Source organism: Hibiscus syriacus, unplaced genomic scaffold, assembly GCF_006381635.1.
Source record: "Hibiscus syriacus cultivar Baekdansim isolate YM2019G1 unplaced genomic scaffold, ASM638163v2 tig00111023_pilon, whole genome shotgun sequence".
Lineage (NCBI taxonomy): Eukaryota > Viridiplantae > Streptophyta > Magnoliopsida > Malvales > Malvaceae > Hibiscus > Hibiscus syriacus.
In genome coordinates, this window is record NW_024062957.1 from 202850 (window position 1) to 222228 (window position 19379).

General features: G+C 36.1%; 1 protein-coding gene and 1 pseudogene across 1 annotated transcript; both read right to left on the reverse strand.

The window, feature by feature from the left end:
- Positions 1-865: 865 nt before the first annotated feature.
- LOC120150699 lies at positions 866-1855 on the reverse strand. Its single transcript, XM_039163319.1, has one exon. It carries the CDS (start codon positions 1853-1855, stop codon positions 866-868), a length of 990 nt encoding a protein of 329 aa, XP_039019250.1.
- Positions 1856-1989: 134 nt separating this feature from the next.
- Positions 1990-19379, reverse strand: part of LOC120150702 — a 28197-nt pseudogene continuing 10807 nt past the window's right edge.

Consider the following 19379-nt stretch of genomic DNA (forward strand, 5'->3'; position numbering starts at 1 on the left):
GAGTTCGAATCATGCGGTCATAATGTAATGCAGTTGCTCTTTAATGGTACTAAAAGAGAACTGTACTTTTTGTATAATCAAATATGCTATAGGAAATAAGCTAGAAGAACGTTACATTGTCAAGCAAATAGCGAAGGGAATGTGTTCTGATTTCTTCATCTTCATTATCCTTGTTTTCCACTACTTCTTCCTCGGCGGCCAGCCGGAGAGATTCCTCCTTGGCGGGTTCGGGTTTTAGGTAGGCAGCTGAGTTTTCATCTTTCAAAACCTTTGGCTTACCAGCGCAAGCACCCATGTCTTGAAAGATGAAAACGAAGAAGAAGAAGAAGAAAACAAGTAATGAAAGTGAGAGGAAATGGAGCTTCTTGTGATGATCATTAGGCTTAGCATTGAGGGTCTTTTATAGTGTTGGGGTTTGCCTTAGTTTTGGTCTTATGATTTTCAGTGGCGCAGATAGATTTAAGGGATCCAATGACTATATATGTCTTGAAATAACTGAAATATAGTTAAGATTTTAGAATTTTTTTTTTTTTTTTCAAAATTAACATGGACCGAATAAGTATTTAAACCCGAAAATCTAGGAATAAAATGCTTGATATGTATAAGATTCTTATAGATTTATAATGTTGACAAATATAGAGTTTTTATGTATGGAAAGTAGATAAACCAGAATACTGAACACCAGGCAATGGAAAGTGGAAACTCACAAGCTAACATGGACATGCATTTGCAAGATACAAGAGGTAATTTATATATTGTCATTAAAAACAGCAGCCATTGCTATAAAAAAAAAGAACTTTGATGGTTATACATATGGAAGAATGTAAAGAAAGAGATTCCCTAACCCAAACTTGAATCGATATGCTTAAGCCCTTTCGAGATCCGTTCTTTTGCGCGTAAGTAGCATTGTTATGCATTCGTTTCCAAGTTTCAGACGCTTGTTTCTCTGTCTCATCTTGTCCAGCTTCAGGTCCTGTTTCCAGCTTCGACGCTTCCACTTTAAGCTCTGCTTCTCTAAGTTGAGCAACTTGGACTTCAGCTGTAACTTTCGCTTCTCTAGCCGGTACGTCCGATGTGCCATCAATTGATTCTGCTGTCCATCTACTTCATTTTCTTCATGGCAAGTAAGATTCTGATGAGTTGCATTATGCAGTGGTTGAGAATCTGAAATTGCCCCATTATCCTTAGCCGTATCAACTTCAACAAGAACTCCAGCATTTTCATCAGCACCATCAAGGACGGTTTGACATGAGCCAAGAAGCTTGTGGTCATCTTCGTTCTTCAGATTAAACAGCAAAGACTGCAGCAAATCTTGATCATGAGGCAGATACATTCGATTGGCATTATGATACGAACACATCTCTTCGAAAAACAAATGTTTCGAAGTCAAAAGTTTTCTTGCATCTTCCTTCCCCTCCTCGGACACATCTATTATGTCCAAAAACTTAGGGTTCTCAACAACCTTGCAAGAAGTGCCTCTCCCCAGTAAATCATTCAGTCTCCTATATGTTTTGTTCAAATTATTGAACTTGTCTTCACATTGTTGAGGAGATACATGGTACCCCCGATCAGCCATGACCTTCGAAACGCACTTCCATTTTCCTTGTTTCCTCAAAAGAGAAGACATTTTCATCCGACTACCAGTGCAATCGGTGGAGGGATCCTCCCCGATGTAAGAAAGAATAGTAATCAAAAGCTTCACGCTTTTTGCAGTCCATTTAATGCGTTGCCAGGGCGATCCATCCTCACTCTTATCAGCTTCATTGTGCTCGAGTGAGCTCATATCATCCTTGATAACAATGCTTTCCTGTCTCTTGTTTTCAACTAAACCAAGAGCAGAAGGAAGTTGGGACATGAACGGCTGTTGTTCATACCGAAGCTGTATCGATTATTGCTGACCAAGACAGCAACATGCGCATCTCTGCAGCATATCACCACCAGCTGATGGTTCACCATCCATTGTTGTCAGTAAGTTCGAAAGGATACAATCCGGTTGCTCAGTTAGTATACAAATACCATCGGAGCACAATTAAAGAGTCCCATGGAAAGCATTTCGTCCCTGGATACCATCAACTACAATTAGATTTCCCAATAAATGCTTAAGCAATACGTTTTACAGCTAAAATCCATCTAATTTCTAAGAATGACCTGAACAAACAACACTCAGTTTCATGAAAGTAGATCCAAATTATAGCCAAATTTATGAAAGTGAAAGCATATGCATAACCAGAGATCAAATAAAGAAACTCAAATAGCATAAAGGGACTTACCTGATGCTGCATGTAGCAGAAAGCCATGACCTCCATCGGACAATTTGCTCCCTCTTTACAATCTGCGATGTGGAAGCAGCATCAACAGGTATAAATCCAAAGGGCCCTAGGTGCATTCTGTGAATGCTTCGGAATTAGCAAAAACTGACGTTGAAAATGAAACGCTCGTAACGTAACGTTAGCACATGTAGCTTTTGTTTTAACTTAAGCACAATATCCTAGGTGCCACTTATCGGTTCATTAATACTTACTAAAGAACATAGAAACGAGCTTTGAGCAAACAACCTGAACAAGGCAAAAATGGCAGTAATCGTTGGCCAATCCTCGAGCTTGGCTCAAATTAATAGTTTCTTAATTATGCAATCCAAGCCCTTGAAGCTTGAAGAAGAAAGTGCAGGATGTGGCAGCATTTTCACTTCTATCACGATGTATCTCTTCACTTCATGTAATGGCATAGCACTCCATGATTGAAGGAAATAGTGCAAGTTGTCAAGGCAATGGTGCATATAATAAATGATGACAGGCAATAGACGGTAAAGTGTGGGCAATGGGCAATGAAATTTCAACATGGTAGGCCTAATATCAGTGGCTTCAATTGGCTCAAGAATGAATGAAAACAGTATCATAAATGAACATAAATAGGCTTTCTATGCACATTCCGAAGATTGCCGTGGTTGCTTGGCTTGCGATCCTTAATAGGCTTTCTACTAAGGATGTGCTGCTAAGAATGGGGATAATAGTGGAGTGCTCATGTACACTGTGTGGTGATGTTGGGGAGTCGAGGGATCATTTATTTTTCGAGTGTGTATTATTGATTGGTATTTGGAAATGTATTCTGGATCTTTGCAGTCTGGATCGTACGGTGCTCTCGGTGGAGCATGAACTGGAGTGGGCGTTAACCTTTCTAAAGGGTAAATCCTTCTTGTGTTCTCTTGCTAAAATTAGCTTGAAATGCTTTTATATGTTGTATTTGGCAAGGGAAAAAAACACAAGAGCGTATTTGGAGGCTTGATTGGGGGAGCTGGAAGTGCTGAATTCCATAAAGGAACCTATTAGATTTAATCTTTATAGATTAGAGATTGTTTGATTTGAGTATTTTATGCTATAAAACACGGTATTTGAGAAACAACCCACGTGCATTGCAGTAGCACATTTATGACGGCTTAGCTTTTTTTCTTTTTGTCCCGAAAAGGAACATCTTAGCTTTATTTAATAAAATAATAAAACAAAACATAGAGCCACCACAAAACAAATTAAAACAAAAACTGACGTGTTCGCACAATTCAGCTTCCTCAACCAAACAGCCAAAAGGACGGTGGAGACAAGCCAGCTCTCTCGTCAAAAAAAGAATTATATATATACAATTTGTATAGTATTTATATTATAAATTATCTTTTATTTTACAAAATAAATTGTAAATAATATTCCTCGAGTATCATTTTATTTAAACAAAAATGATTTTATTACAAAAATTAAAAATAAACAATACATTAGTGATTAGTGGTGTAATTCACCATCTCTTTTCTTCTTAAGTTATTCTTTTATCTTAGTATTTATAATATAATTTCATAAATAATTAATTTCATAAAAGAGACTGAACTATACCACTAATCACTAACGTATTGTTTATTTTTTATTATTTTAGTAATAGAACCATTTTGTTTTAATAAAATGATACTCGAGGAATATTATTTATAATTTATTTTCATCCGTACTATCTGTAATAAGCACGTGCAAACTTAGAATTCCCTGATACGATTTCAGTGTGGGATGACATGCTGAATACGTATGCAAACGTTTACGTGTATAACCATTAAAGGTCATTATCTTAGTAATCCTCTGATTATCACAGTTATTTATGGCAGAAATGAAGGTGTTTTGAGAAGGCAACTATGGCAGCATCTACAAGAAGTGAACAGCCAGCATGGCAATTTTCCTTGGGTACTGGGAGGTGATTTTAATGTTATTCTTAATTCGAAAGAAAGTTCAAATTCTGCTCTGTTGGGCCCTTTTATTACTCCAGACATGAAGGAATTCCAGGATGCTTTGTTTGACTTGGAATTGCTTGACCACCCTATTTTGGCCCTACTTTCACCTGGAGCAACAAAACACGAACATATCTAGCAAAAAACTTGATAGAATCTTAGTTAATCCTATTTGGTTTACTGCTTTTCCCAAGTCACATGTGGAATTCCTTGCTCCTGGAATTTCTGACAACTGTTTGGCAATTGCTTGGCTTTCTAAAGTGGTTCATGCTGACCATCCTAAGCCTTTCAAATTTTTTAACTTTTGTGCCCACCACTTTGAATTCCTAAGCATTGTTAGCCATTCTTGGCACTCTTTTCCCAGGCAACCTATGCAACAACTGTTCTCCAAGCTTAACGCCTAAAAATCAGTTTGAAAGCCCTAAACCAGCAGCATTATAGCAACATTTCTGATCGTGTCAACCAAAAGAAACTGGAGCTCGAGGATCAACAGATCAAATCTTTAAATCTTGCTGATTCTTCCAAAAAGAATCCCTTTGCAAAACGAGCTCCACCTCCTTCAAGAACCGAAAACATGTTTTTAAGACAGAAAGCGAAGGTACAGTGGATTAATCATGGTGATAAATGTACTAAATTTTTCCACTCTGCAGTTGCTACTAAAACGAAGAGGATACTATACGTGTGCTTATTGATGACCAGGAAGAAGATTAGAAACTTATGAGGATATGGCTGTAGAGTCTTACGGTTCTTACCAACCTGATTGGGACTAATTTTGAGGTTAAATCTTGACCCGAACTCTTTAAAGGAGCTGCTTCTTAGCTCTTTGCCTTGGAAAGCTCTAATGATCTTGTTAAGGAGGTTACTCGTGATGAAATTAAAGATGCATTTTTTTCTCAAGGTAACGATAAAGCTCCCCGGTCCGGATGGTTACACTCCATATTTTTTCAAGAAAGCTCTTTAAAGGAGCTGCTTCTTAGCTCTTTGCCTTTGGAAACTCTAATGATCTTGTTAAGGAGGTTACTCGTGATGAAATTAAAGATGCATTTTTTTCTCAAGGTAACGATAAAGCTCCCGGTCCGGATGGTTACACTCCATATTTTACTCGTGATGAAATTAAAGATGCTTTTTTTCTCAAGGTAACGATAAAGCTCCCGGTCCGATGGTTACACTCCATATTTTTCAAGAAAGCTTGGCCTATTATTGGTGTGATGACGTGGTGGCAACTGTTACTCACTTCTTTAGAGATCCTTACACTCAACCTTATGCTTTAATGCCACTTGTATTACTTTGGTACCTAAAATTCCAAATCCTAGCCAGGTGAAAGATTTTCGGCCTATTTCTTGTTGTTCGGTGGTCTAAAGCTGTTTCTAAAATCTTGGTCAATCGATTGACACCCTTCTCCCTGGAATTATTCGTTTAACCAAACGACTTTTGTTAAAGGGAGGAACATAGATAACACTCTTCTAGCTCAGGAGCTTGTCAAAGGTTATGGAAGGAAGACTTTATCCCCAAGATGTTCAATGAAAATTGATCTCCACAAAGCATTCGACTCTTTACATTGGGATTTTATTTCTACTGTCCTCATTGCTATTGGACTTCCTGCCAATTATATTAAGTGGGTTGAGGCTTGTTTCACTACTGCTCGGTACTCTATATCTTTTAACGGTAGTCTAATTGGCTTCTTTAAAGGTGCTAGAGGATTAAGACAAGGTGACCCCATCTCACCTTTACTTTTCGTACTATCAATGAATATCCTTTCTAGTATTCTCAACAAAGCTGCTACTAGAGGTATTTTTGGCTTCCACCCTAAATGTAAAAGGATTGGGTTAACTCATCTCACCTTTGCAGATGACTTGCTTATTTTCTGTCGAGGGAATGTAGAATCTGTTGTGGGGGTAATTAGTGTTCTTGATCACTTCTATGAAATTTCAGGCCTTAATCTTAATGCCCATAAATGTGAATTCTTCACTGCTGGAATTTCACCTATGAAAATAGGAGAATTCAAACAGATTACAGGTTTTAATCATGGTTGCTTACCTGTTAGATACTTGGGTGTTCCACTAGTATCTAGAAAGCTTTCGGAGAAAGACTGCATAGCTCTAATTGATAATATTAGAGACCGTCTCCATAAATGGTCTCGAAGACATTTGAGCTATGCTGGAAGACTCGAGCTCATTAAAACTGTTCTCCATAGTATCACTAATTTCTGGTGTAGGCAGCTAATCCTTCCACAATCTGTGCTTAATCGGATTAAGCAGTTATGTTCAAGGTTTTTCTGGAAAGGTTCTGATATTGCTGCTAAAGGTGCCAGAGTTAAATGGGATAAGCTTTGCCTTCCAAAATCGGAAGGGGGTCTTGGTCTAAAAGACATAAAATCTTGGAATAAAACTTGTATTCTGCACTTGATAAAGAAAATCCTTGCGGGTGATGGTTCGCTATGGATCGCTTGGATCAAAACTTATGTTATCAAGAACTCTGATTTTTGGACTATGGAGGCTAGGATCAATACAAGCTGGAGCTTTCGTAAACTGCTCAGTATGAGGAATCACGCTGCCCCCATTTTTGCTTCTGGAACTCATTCAATCAAAGACATATGGCATCACATCCGTAACAAAGATGACAAGGTTACTTGGCATAAACTATTCTGGTTTCCTCTTCATGTCCCTAAGTATAGTATTATTACTTGGATGGCGTTCCTTGACAGATTACCAACCAAAAATAGGCTGATTCGAATGGGGTTAAACATTGACGGTATTTGTGTGCTTTGTAGTGAAGAGATGGAAACTAGGGACCACTTGTTTCTTCATTGTTCTGTGGCAAATTCTGTTTGGAACTCTGTTCTGCATCTTAATGGCATTTGCAGAGGAACTTGTTCATGGAATGCTCACATTTCATGGGCTTGTGCTTCATGGAAAGGAAAATCACTACTCACTACTATTATGAAGCTAGCTTGGACTACTTTTACTTACATTATTTGGGAGGAGAGAAACAAGAGAATTTACCAAGGACGCTCAAGAAATGTTAATGCCTTACTCCTTACTATAAAAGACTCTGTTGCTATTCAACTTAAGGGTAGAGAAATAAATAGAAATGACTATGTCAATAATACTCTTTGTAATCAATGGGGTATTGAACATTGATGTTTTCAGTTCTGTTGTATAGTGTTGTAAGTGTTGATTTTTATGTAAGAACTTTCAGTGTTTTGAAGCAGTTTTACTGCTCTTTTGGATATAAAATTGAATTGATTTATCCAAAAAAAAAAACAATTAATATCAGTAAGGAACCCATCTCTCTTTCTTTCTTTCTTGGTTGGAGTGTGAAGGGTCCAAATTCTATCTCTAAATCTTAATTCGCAAATCACAATACATTCATTGTTGAATCCTTGAGAAGAAAAAGTTGTATCGTGGTGTACTGAAGAACAATCATGGAAGCGGAGATCATCGGGCAGGTTTATATTGATGAAAACAATGCTGCAGGATGGAAGATTCATGATCTTAGCGGTACACTTTCTGAGCTACCTGCTCCTAAATTTGTTCTAAAGGCTACCGATGGGTCTGAACAGTGGCTGTTCCAATGCAAGAGACTAGAAGGCAACGAGTACTATATCACCGGAACTGAGTGGACTCGTTTCTTCAATCGACTGAGGATACATGATAGGGTCACCATTTTTTCTAAACCAAACGGTGAGGACTTCCACCAACTCCATGTGTTGCAGAGAGCTTGATTGACGTCTATCTACAAATTGTGGCCTATTTTTTTGCTTTTCTTTCATAAATAAAATATGTGTTTCTGGCTTTCTGCTTTTCAACTCTTTTAAGCCGTTTTTTTGTTTTGCTGCTGCTGCACTGTCAAGGGTCTTGTAAAGCTTGAGGTTTTCAATGAAATGTTTATAGAGACATATGAATATTTTGGAATGTCTGTCAATAACACGGTTACTGGGTGGGTTTTGTTGTTGGTTTTTTACAACTTGGGATCACTTTTGGCGATTTGGGTTTCAGTTTTTAGAGTTAGGGTTTTGATTATACAACAACATCAAATATCCCAATTTCCTATTGCTTATTGTATCATCATTTTATTCTTTTTCCTCTTCCTCTTCTACTGCTACTACTACACAGACTTTTTCAGGAAAAAAATTCTTCTACACAGACTTACTTTTTCAGAAAAAAAATTCTTCTTGAAGTGAAATTCAAATATGGAGTTCGTCGCTTGCTGATTTAATGACAGCTTCATCTTCATCATCTTCGAACTTTATCTTTGAAGCTAGAGTGGCAAAACCGGAAAGGAGAGATGGGTTAATTCCACATCAATTTCACCACACCGTTTCTGCACAAGGGACTGATAGGGTGCTAGGGAAATCTACTTCAGTGCGAATGTTCCATCTTGTCTGCCGAACCACCAAATTTTAATCACCAACCACTTTTAACTTATTGAACTTCATTTCTTTAGCGATATACAACCCTATCGCTAAGGCCTCATATTCTGAACAATAAAGATGGCCAGTTAGTGGTTTCCAAACTATTCCTACACCACCTTCTTCCTTGGCTGTGGATGATTCACCACATACCACTGTCATAAAAACCAATCCCCGAATTTGATTATGCCTTCGTCTCTGAACACACAAAGCATGGAAAGAACTTGTCTTTTTTCAGCGGCTAGAATACGTGAACCGAAGATTGATATCTCCATAATTCCTTTTCCCTCCTAAGGTTTTGCATCAATTTGTCAGTTTTTGCTGCACTTTAAACAAGTCTCAACCACGCACATTAAGCCACCAAATTTTAATCACCAACCACTTTTAACCTATTGATTTTCATTTCTTTAGCGATAGACAACCCTATTGCTAAGGCCTCATAATCTGAACTGATTAGAGCATGGAAACTCAAATTTTAAACAATAAAGATGGCCAGTTAGTGGTTTCCAAACTATTCCTACTTTACCTTCTTCCTTGGCTGTGGATGATTCATTCACCAAATACCACTGTCATAAAAACCAATCCCCGAATTTGATTATGCCTTCGCCTCTGAACACAAAAAGCATGAAAAGAACTTGTTTTTTTATCACCAGCTTGAAGTCACTGAACCCGAGATTGATATCTTCATAATTCCTTTTCCCTCTTAAGGTCGTGCATCAATTTGTCAGTTTTGGTTGCACTTTAAACAAGTCTGAATCACGCACATTAAGCTGCCAAGCTTGTTTGACAACCTCAGCACACTCTCCATCTTTATCCCATCGTGAATCGTAAGGGAAAAATGGACGTTTCATACTATATATACTATCCAAAACTTCAGTGTTCAACAAGATGGGGCTATGGTCACTGCCTATAGCAGGAAGATTAAAGCTTGCTCATTGGTATAGCCTTGTGGTGTAAGGTTGTGTAAATAACTGGACCTTACCACCGGGCTCAAAGGATCTCATTCTCCGTTATCGGATTGGCTCGTGCTGGAAATGGGTTCCTCCCTTTTATTTCCTTCCAGGGTCTCTTTCAACTTTCCAACCGGCCATGGGGTCACGAGGATCTATACAATTGAAAATCAATATTAAAGCTATTAAACAGAAAGAAAAAAAAAACTTAAAATGAGGGGGGAAATAGTATATACAAAATGCAAAAAAACATCCTAAAAATGTATATATCAATATAACAGAAAAATAATACAAAAAAGAATGAACATAGAGGAGAGAAGAAGAACGAAAAAAAAGAATTTAAGAGAAGAAAAAGAACAAAAAAAATAGAAAAATAAAAATTAGAGAGAATCTTAGAGGCGGCATCAACCCAAAAAAAAAGTATGAAACCCTAATATATACTATATGATATTTAGGTTTTTTTTTCATGATGTTTATGACTACTGAACTTCGGTTTTATGACACTGCAACCGTCTGGAAGTGCAGAATAAGCTGAGGTAGCAAGTGACTATTAGAATAGTTAAAACATTTTATTACACCTTTTCATCTAAATAGTCATATCCTATCCATCATAAAAGTTGTATCTTTTTATGTTTAAATTACGATTATTCAACAAAAGCTTGCCCACTAGAATCCTAGAACATGGGGAGCAGCTATTTTGCAGTCCCTGAACTTGTATCTTTGATGGCATACTGCAAATGGGTATAAAACCTTAATGCTTCTTCCTTTAGGATGTTAATAGAAGCTTTCCGCAAGGCATGCGATCTAACTATTGCTCCAGGTAAATTTTGTTGGATTAAAATCCATAAATATGGGTAAATATTTTAAAGTATAATATTATCATAAAATAAATTAAGTATTCAATTATGTTACAAATTTATAAAGTACTAGAAGTATAATGGAAATAAAAAAAGAGCAGAATTATAACTACAAACAATATTTGATTTTTAAATCAATTATTTAAAAGTATTATATATAATCTTAAGAAATAGATTATATCGTATTTTCTCTTATCCTCATCATAGAGTTTTGTTGGGAAATGAACTGAGTACGAGTAATTTCCCTATAACCAGATTAGTGAGAATGCGAAATAAAAGCGGAAAAAATAATACCCAAAATTGATAACGGAGTTCAGCCAATTTTGCTTACGTCTCCGGACTGCTGCAGATCTTTTACTAAGAGAGAAAATTTACAGGTGTTTACAAAACACCCACTACTCACAAGAAAGTTCTCTAGTATTGAGAGAAAGAAATGATTTGGGATGATTTTGAAGCTAAATGAGCTAGGGTATTTATAGTTGAAGCTTAAGGACTGATCTTGTAAATACCCTAAAGTGTGCAGTGGCTAAAAAAAGTAATTAGCCCATTTACAAATTTGATTAAAAATTGGGGCACCGAATTCGGTGCCCCCTTTGTTGAAAATCACCAAACCGCCGGTGCCCACTCCCTTTAATTTCCATTTAGGCGTGCCCCCACCTTTTGACTATTCAGCCGCACTTACTGACTTTTCCTCCAACAATCTCCCACTTGAAGACTGATTTTAATCTGTCTTCACACCTCGATCAATGCAGCATCATTTCTAGTCTTGTTATTCTAGCATGCCAACTGAAGCTGAACTCAACTTCAGTTTGTCCGTAGTCACCGTCTTTGTTAACATGTCTGCCGGATTTTGAGCTCCACTAATCTTTTTAAGTTTCAAAATCCCATCTTCCAGAAGAGACCGGATAAAATGATATCGCTATTGTATGTGCTTCGTCCTGGAATGAAAAGACGGATTCTTCGCTAGATGGATAACACTTTAACTGTCACAATACATGACATTGTTTTCTTGTTTCTTGCCTAACTCTTCCAAGAAACTTTGGAGTCAGACCATCTCCTTACTGGCTTCCGTAACAGCGACATATTCTACTTCAGTTGTGGAGAGAGCAACTATCTTCTGTAGTTGAGAAACCCAACTCACTGCAGTTCCTCCTAGAGTATAGACATACCCTGTAGTGCTTCTTCTGATGTCGACATTTCCAGCTAAGTCAGCATCTACATAGCCTGTCAGTATCGTATCTCCACCTTTGAAACAAAGTGCTTTGTTTGTGGTACCCCGCAGATATCTGAGGATTCATTTGACTGCTTCCCAGTGTACCTTGCCCGGATTATTCATGTATCTGCTAACAGCTCCCACTGCATGAGCAATATCTGGTCTGGTACAAACCGTGGCATACATCAGACTTCCAATTGCTGAGGCATACATCACTTTCACCATGTGTGCACGTTCTTCCTCCGTCTTTGGTGACTGTTCTTTGGAGATTCTAAAATGAACACCTAAAGGTGTACTTACTAGTTTAGCATCTTGCATGTTGAACCTGGAGAGTACTTTGTTGATGTACTCAGCCTGTGATAACATCAAAGTCCCTGACTTTCTGTCTCTCTTGATCCCCATCCCTAGAATCTTCTTTGCAACGCCCAGATCTTTCATTGCAAACTGCTTCAACAATTTTTGCTTCAAGTTTATAATATCTTGCATGTCTGAACCTGCAACAAACATGTCATCAACATACAAAAATAAAATAATGAAGCTGTTATCGAACTTCTTGATGTAGCAACAATGATCTGCTTGGCATATGGTAAAACCACTGCTACCCATGAAACTATCAAACTTCTTGTACCACTGTCTAGGAGCTTGTTTTAAACCATACAAGCTCTTCTTCAACCTGCATACCAGGTTTTTCTTGATTGCCTCTATGAAGCCTTCTGGCTGCCTCATATAGATCTCTTCCTTCAAATCACCATGAAGGAAATCTGTCTTTACATCTAACTGCTCAAGATATAAATTTTCTGCAGATACAATTTTCAACACCAGTATGATTGTAGACAGTTTTACAACTGGATAGAAAATTTAATTGTAGTCAATACCTTCCTTTTGCTGAAAATACTTTGGCAACCAATATTGCTTTGTAGCGTTTGTGCAATATCCCAAAACTAGAGCAAGTGACTAAAATGGAAGTTTTGAAAATTTAAAGTCTAATTTCGAAAGATCTGAAAGTTCAGAGACTTAATTAGGAATATTTTGAAGACTATTTGGTAAATATGTAAGGAAGTAATGGTAAATTGGTCTTTGTAAAGAAAGATTTTTATTATCTCTTTATAAAAGAGATAACCACGTGTAAATGGGAAAGAAAATTCTGGAGAGATGGGTTCAGTTTCTTCTTCTTCTTGTGTCTTCATGTATAAGGTGAGTTAGATTTAATTTGCTTGTTTCTTCAATCTTATGGTTTCTTTTGATTCTTGAGTGATAAGAAAGAGTAAAGGAAGAGTCATGGTGACCTAAAACTCCAAAATGAACAAGTTGTAAGAGATTTAGAAAAATGAGTTTTTAAGTGAATTATTGAAATAGAAGGAGTTAACAGAATTTGAAGTTAAATTTGACTTGTCAAATGGTTAATTAAGAAGTTAGAGGTGATAGAATTGAATTAAGAACACATGGAAAATTTGATGAAATTCTTTGATTCAAGAATTGTGGTGAATTATAAGGGATAGTTAAGTGTTATAGTGTTATAAGAAGGTTTACATATGTATAGATGAGTTTTAAGGCATAAGGAGGGGTTAACAAGTAGAATTTGAGGTCAAAGTAAGAATTTTCGGGCTCAAATAGAATTTCTGGGTTGTGTGCATCGATGCATATTCAATGTGCATCGATGCACTCTCAAATAAATGAACATCGATTGCAATTGGTGCATCGATGCATAAGGAGTGCATCGATGCATCCCCTTAAAATAAAAACATCGAAGGTAATTGGTGTATCGATGCATGGGTAGTGCATCGATGCACATGTTAAAGAATGCATCGATGCACTGTAGAATGCATCGATTCACTTCAAGGGGAAATTGAAATAGACATTTCTTTTGGTATAAGAAATGATAGATTAGAATATATTAATTGGATACTAATATGTATCAATGTATGATTATGTAGATACTGTACTCGAACAAGTTCCGAAACGATCATCAAATTAAGATTCGATCGAAAGAAAATGAAATCATAAAAGTGAATTGGAACTTAGTGAGGCCAAGGTGAGTGCATCTTATTTGTATAAGATTATATGGAAATTGGACTTGTGATAAGTCTATTTCCTATAGTAATATCTCATTAAGTCTTGATTATAAGTATGTTAATAATATGAAGTGTATGTATGTTTGATTATATGAATTGATATGTTTTGTATGTACTATGTGGTTTATGTAAAAACACTATTAAGTGTTAATGAGAGAATATAAAATAACTTATGAAATTATAGGAATATAGAAGATAAGTCAAGAGATATATGGAAATGGAAATAGATGTTTATGAAGAGTCATAGGAGAACAAATATAAGTCATATGATAATGAAATATAAGATTATGTGAATACATTGTTATGAGATAAAATATGTAATAATAGAAAAATATGATGAAAGTGAGTTCATGAGAAGTGATAGGAACTAGGTAAACATGGGTAACAATACATGCATAATAGAAACATAAGTTGGACAAGTACATAGTGGTATGATCCATTATGAGAATTAGTATAATAGAGCTTTTTTATTTAATGAGAGTTAAGGGAACTAAATAAGATTGAATTATAGAATGAAATGGGAATAGTATAATAATTAGGAAACTTGAATATAAAGGGACAATATGTATTTGTAAGATAAGTTATATGCTAAATATATATGGAGCTATATGAAAAGATTATAATGAATATATGAAATTGAATCAAGTAAATAGATTAAATTAATACATAAATAAAAATACTATTAAATGATATATGATTATAAATACGACATAATTGATATAATCTAAGGGAATACAAAGAAATGGAGTATAAGGTAGATGATGTGATATAAGTTATTATATATATATGATATATGTTATCAAGTAATGTGAAAGGACTCTGAAAATTTATATAAGCTATGTGAAAGTGTTCTAGGTGTTTTTATGTGTTATATGAAGTATATATGATCATATGTGAATAAGATATGATATGTATGTTTACATGAATACCTGAGAAATGATCTAAACTATATGATATGATATGATATACGTGAGCATATGCACTTTGGATATATATTATATGACATGGATCTATGTGACTATGTGAGAAAGTATATAAGCTATGTGACATGTAAATGTGAATCATATGAAAATGTTCTACGCGTAAGTGAACTATGTATATATATGAATATGTGAAATGACGTAAATGACAATGCCCATGTTATGTGTCTTGAGAGCTAGAGGTATAGTTGGCATGCCAAGAGTCGAGGGTCTACGCGATCTTTCGGGACATATATGTATTCCTTGGAATATGTGTGATGTCTTTTGAGACACATACTTGATCATTTGTATATGTATATGATTCTTAAGGAATTGTTTTCTACGTGGTCCTTAGGGACATTTTATATGGTACTTCGGTGCAGTTCTACGTGGCACTTTGGTGCATTTATACGAGCTGTGGTGACAACATTAGTGCACAACCTCTATAGAATCACATATCCATAGTTCTCACATGTGTACATGAGCTAATAAAGAAATAACAACAAACATATAGTACATATGACTTATATGCTTTTGTGCTATGAATTATATCATATGATTTGAATGATGATATGTGTATTGCGTGGTTAAATGAGTCATGTTGGTTAAAATGTTAAGCATGAAAGGATATGACTACAAGATATAAATAATAATCATATTGATAGTAAAGTAAGGTTAATGATTGAAAGAATGAATGATTTGTATATGTGTACATTTGATTACATGAAATGCTATATTGATTTATGTGATAGCATGATATGATATGTTCACGTATGATTAAGTAGTTAGATTTACTTTCATGTGTTTAATGTCTCACTAAGTCATAGACTTAGCGTGTGAGTGTTTCACACGTAGGTTCCGGAAAGCAAGAAGAGAAGTTTAGAGGAGCAATACAGGTCAAATTCTCTTTTCCACAATTCAGATCAGAAATATGTTTAAATTATATGTATTTTGTCATATGAAATGTAGTTGGCATGTAAGATAAAAGATTCGTACTGGATACGCTCTGACCAATTTGTAAAACCATACGTTTTATACAATAGAAATTATTTGGATTTTATTGGAAATGTCTAACTAAATTTCATTAGATTTTTTCAAAATAAAAGTTTTGAATGGTTAATGTGACACCTCGGACTCGTATTCGGGTCGGGTACGAGTTGGAGGTGTTACAGTTTTCTCCCACCGTGCTCTTATTTGATAATGTAGATCCACTTGTTATGGAGCGCTTTCTTGCCTGGTGGTAATTCAGCTAATTCCCACGTCTGATTTGACATAAGCGAGTCCGTCTCATCTTTCATGGAAGACTCCCACTTGATTGAATCCTCCACATGTATTACTTCATCATAGCAATCTGGTTCACCATTGTCAATCAGCAACAAGTAGTGCAAAGAAGGCGAATAACGTTGGGTTGGTTTAGGAATTCTAGAGGAGCGTCTCAGTTATGGTGTGCCTGGTTCTTCTTGAATTATTTCAGGATTGATCTGAACATCATTTCTAGAAATCTCCTCGAACTCAGCAAATTCCTTTGTTTCAGCTTCGGTATTGGAGCTACTTGATTCTACAGTTGACCTGTCTTTTTACATCATATTCTCATTGAAAATGACATCTCTGCTTCTGATGATCTTTCGATTTTCGTAGTCCCAAAACCGATAACCGAACTCATCACCACCATAACCAACAAAGACACATTTGTTGGACTTGGAGTCAAGTTTACTTCTTTCAGCAGAATTTATGTGTATATAAGAAATACAACCAAACACTCTTAAGTGTGAAAGATTTCTTTCTTACTTGCTCCAAGCTTCCTCTGGTATTTCACCATCCAAGGGAACTTAGGGCCCACGGTTGATCAGGTAAGCTGTAGTGTTGATAGCTTCAACCCATAGCAATTTGGGCAATCCGGCATATATCCTCATGCTTCTGGCACGTTCATTCAGAGTTTTTTTCATGCTTTCTGCTACGCCATTCTGATGCGGTGTCATGAGAACTGTTGTCTCCATCTTGATCCCATTGTTTGCGCAGAAATCTCTGAATCTCCTATTTCTGTACTCTCCTCCATTATCAGACCTCAATCACTTGACTTTCAAACTGGTCTCATTTTCCACCATGGCCTTCCCTTTTCTAAAGGTATCAAAGACTTCTAATTTTTTCTTCACAAAATAAACCCACACATTCCTTGTAGAATCATCGATGAATGTGACATAATATAGTGAGTCTACAAGAGATGGAACTGGAGATGGTCCCCATACATCAGTATGAACCAACTCTAACTTTTCAGCCTTTGGTGTCTTGCCAATCTTTGCAAAACTGACTTTCTTTTATTTACCAAAGATGCAGTCCTCACATAGTCCGACATCTATATTCTTTAGATCCTACAGCTTCCCTTTTGACAAAAGTATTTTCATCCCTTTCTCGCTCATATGGCCAAGCCTTTGGTGCCATATGTTTGATTTTTCATCAACATCTGCTACTGAAATGATATTCTCTAAATTTGAGGTTGCATAGAGAGAACCAGTTTTCTTATCACGAGCAATGACGAGTGCTCCTTTGGTAATCTTCCATTCACAACCTGAAAATGTTGTGCTATATCATTCTCCATCAAGCTGTCTTATAGTAATCAAATTTCTTTTGAGGCCAGGAATATGTCTCACTCCTTTCAGCGTCCATGTGGTCTGGTTTGGCAACTTTAATCAGATGTCTCCTTTTTCGACGATCTTCAATGTTTCATCATCAGCTAGATGAACCTTCCCAAAATCACCATTGATATAGTTCTCATTGATTTCTTGGCATGGGGTGGAGTGGAAAGATGCCCCTGAATCCAAGATTCATGATTCAATCGGACTGTTGACGCTTAAAATCATGGCATCACCTGTCTCCTCTGTCATGTTGGCAGATTCCTGTGCGTCGGTATCTTTCTTCGGTGCTCGGTAATCTCTTTTAAAGTGACACTTCTTGCCACAATTATAACATGTATAATATTTCTTTCCCGTTCTTGATTTTCCCGTTCTGGATTTGGATCTGTCAATATTTGAATTTCTTTCTGAAGTTCTCCCTCTAGACTCCGTGTGCAAGGCTGAGGAGGTTGATACTTCACCCTATTCTCTCCGTCGAATTTTTTCGCTCAATACCATATCCCGAAGAAAGATTGCCCAGTCTTCATTCTTCATGCCCTCTGGTTGTTTTCCTGAGAGAGGTTGATATAGACTTTTTGGTACAGAAAATCTTTAATCTGCATCTTCCAAAATCCAAAATCTGCACCATCGAACTTTTCAATTTTTACATTCCCTTCGTCTGCAACCATCGCTCCCACTCGAATCTGGCTTCTTTGGATCGTTTTTGACAATTTGTGCGAACCGCCGTGTATTATAATACCTCCGTCGACAAACTCGTATCGCCGATAAAATTTTAACTATTCACGAAATTCATTATTCACGTGAATATTAATGAATAGTAACCTCGCAAAAAATTGACAAAATACACAACCAAAAGCTCTGATACCAGTTGTTGGGAAATGAATTGAGTACGAGTAATTTTCCTATAACCAGATTAGTGAGAATGCGAAATAAAAGCGGAAAAAATAATACCCGAAATTGATAAAGAAGTTCAGCCAATTTTGCTTATGTCTTCGGACTGTTGCAGATCTTTTACTAAGAGAGAAAATTTACAGGTGTTTACAAAATACTCACTACTCACGAGAAAACTCTCTAGTATTGGGAGAAAGAAATGATTTGAGATGATTTTGAAGCTAAATGAGTTAGGGTATTTATAGTTGAAGCTTAAGGACTAATATTATAATACTTTAAAGTGTGTAGTGACTAAAAAAGTAATTAACCCATTTATAAATTTAATTAAAAATTGGGCGCCCCTTTGTTGAAAATCACTAAACCGCCGTGCCCACTCCCTTTAATTTCCATTTAGACGTGCCCCATCTTTTGACTATTCAGCAATACTTGCTGACTTTTCCTCCAACAAGTTTATGCTAGAGAATTTTATTTTTGCATAATCAAAGATATAACTCAATGATTTTAACCTAATAATCTATGTATGAAATTTTTTTTAACATGTTTAGATCTTGGTTTGATTTTATATTTATTATGGTATAGTTTTAACAAGTAGTATCAAAATTTCGTCACGTCAAATCATTAATAACTTATTGATTTATATTTTTTTGGTTGAATCGTTCTTAAAATTTGCTGGATTGATTACTCGTATTTAGGGTTTGATTCTTTATAATTTTTTTGTTAATTCTCAAGTTGAAATTATGCTATAATTTATGAGTTTTTATTTTTCATAGGTTTTATCGGCATAATCATAATTGTAATAGTGCGATTTGGGTTTTGTAACGCGTGCATAAATCACCAAGATGCAATTACTTTTGATTACGTTTCACCATTTGATAGTGGTTTTAAATCCTTTTGACGTTGGGATTTGCGATAAAGTTGCGAAAGAACTTCGAACTGTTTTCATTCTACTATTCCGTGCGATTTATGCAAATTTCTTTATGAAATTCTTCTTCAAAGTCAAAGGACTTGACCTTTCTCAAATGTGCGCCTGCTCTTCTTTGTTTACCGATTTCTTATTACATGCGCGGAGAAATAGGGTTGTTCCATACTGAAATATAATGGGTTTTCATCAAATGGGTTATTTGATTTTAGAGTTTTTGGT

Excerpts from the sequence above, each read along its gene's own strand:
- LOC120150699 (XM_039163319.1), bottom strand. The coding sequence starts at position 1,855 with ATGTCCCAACTTCCTTCTGCTCTTGGTTTAGTTGAAAACAAGAGACAG.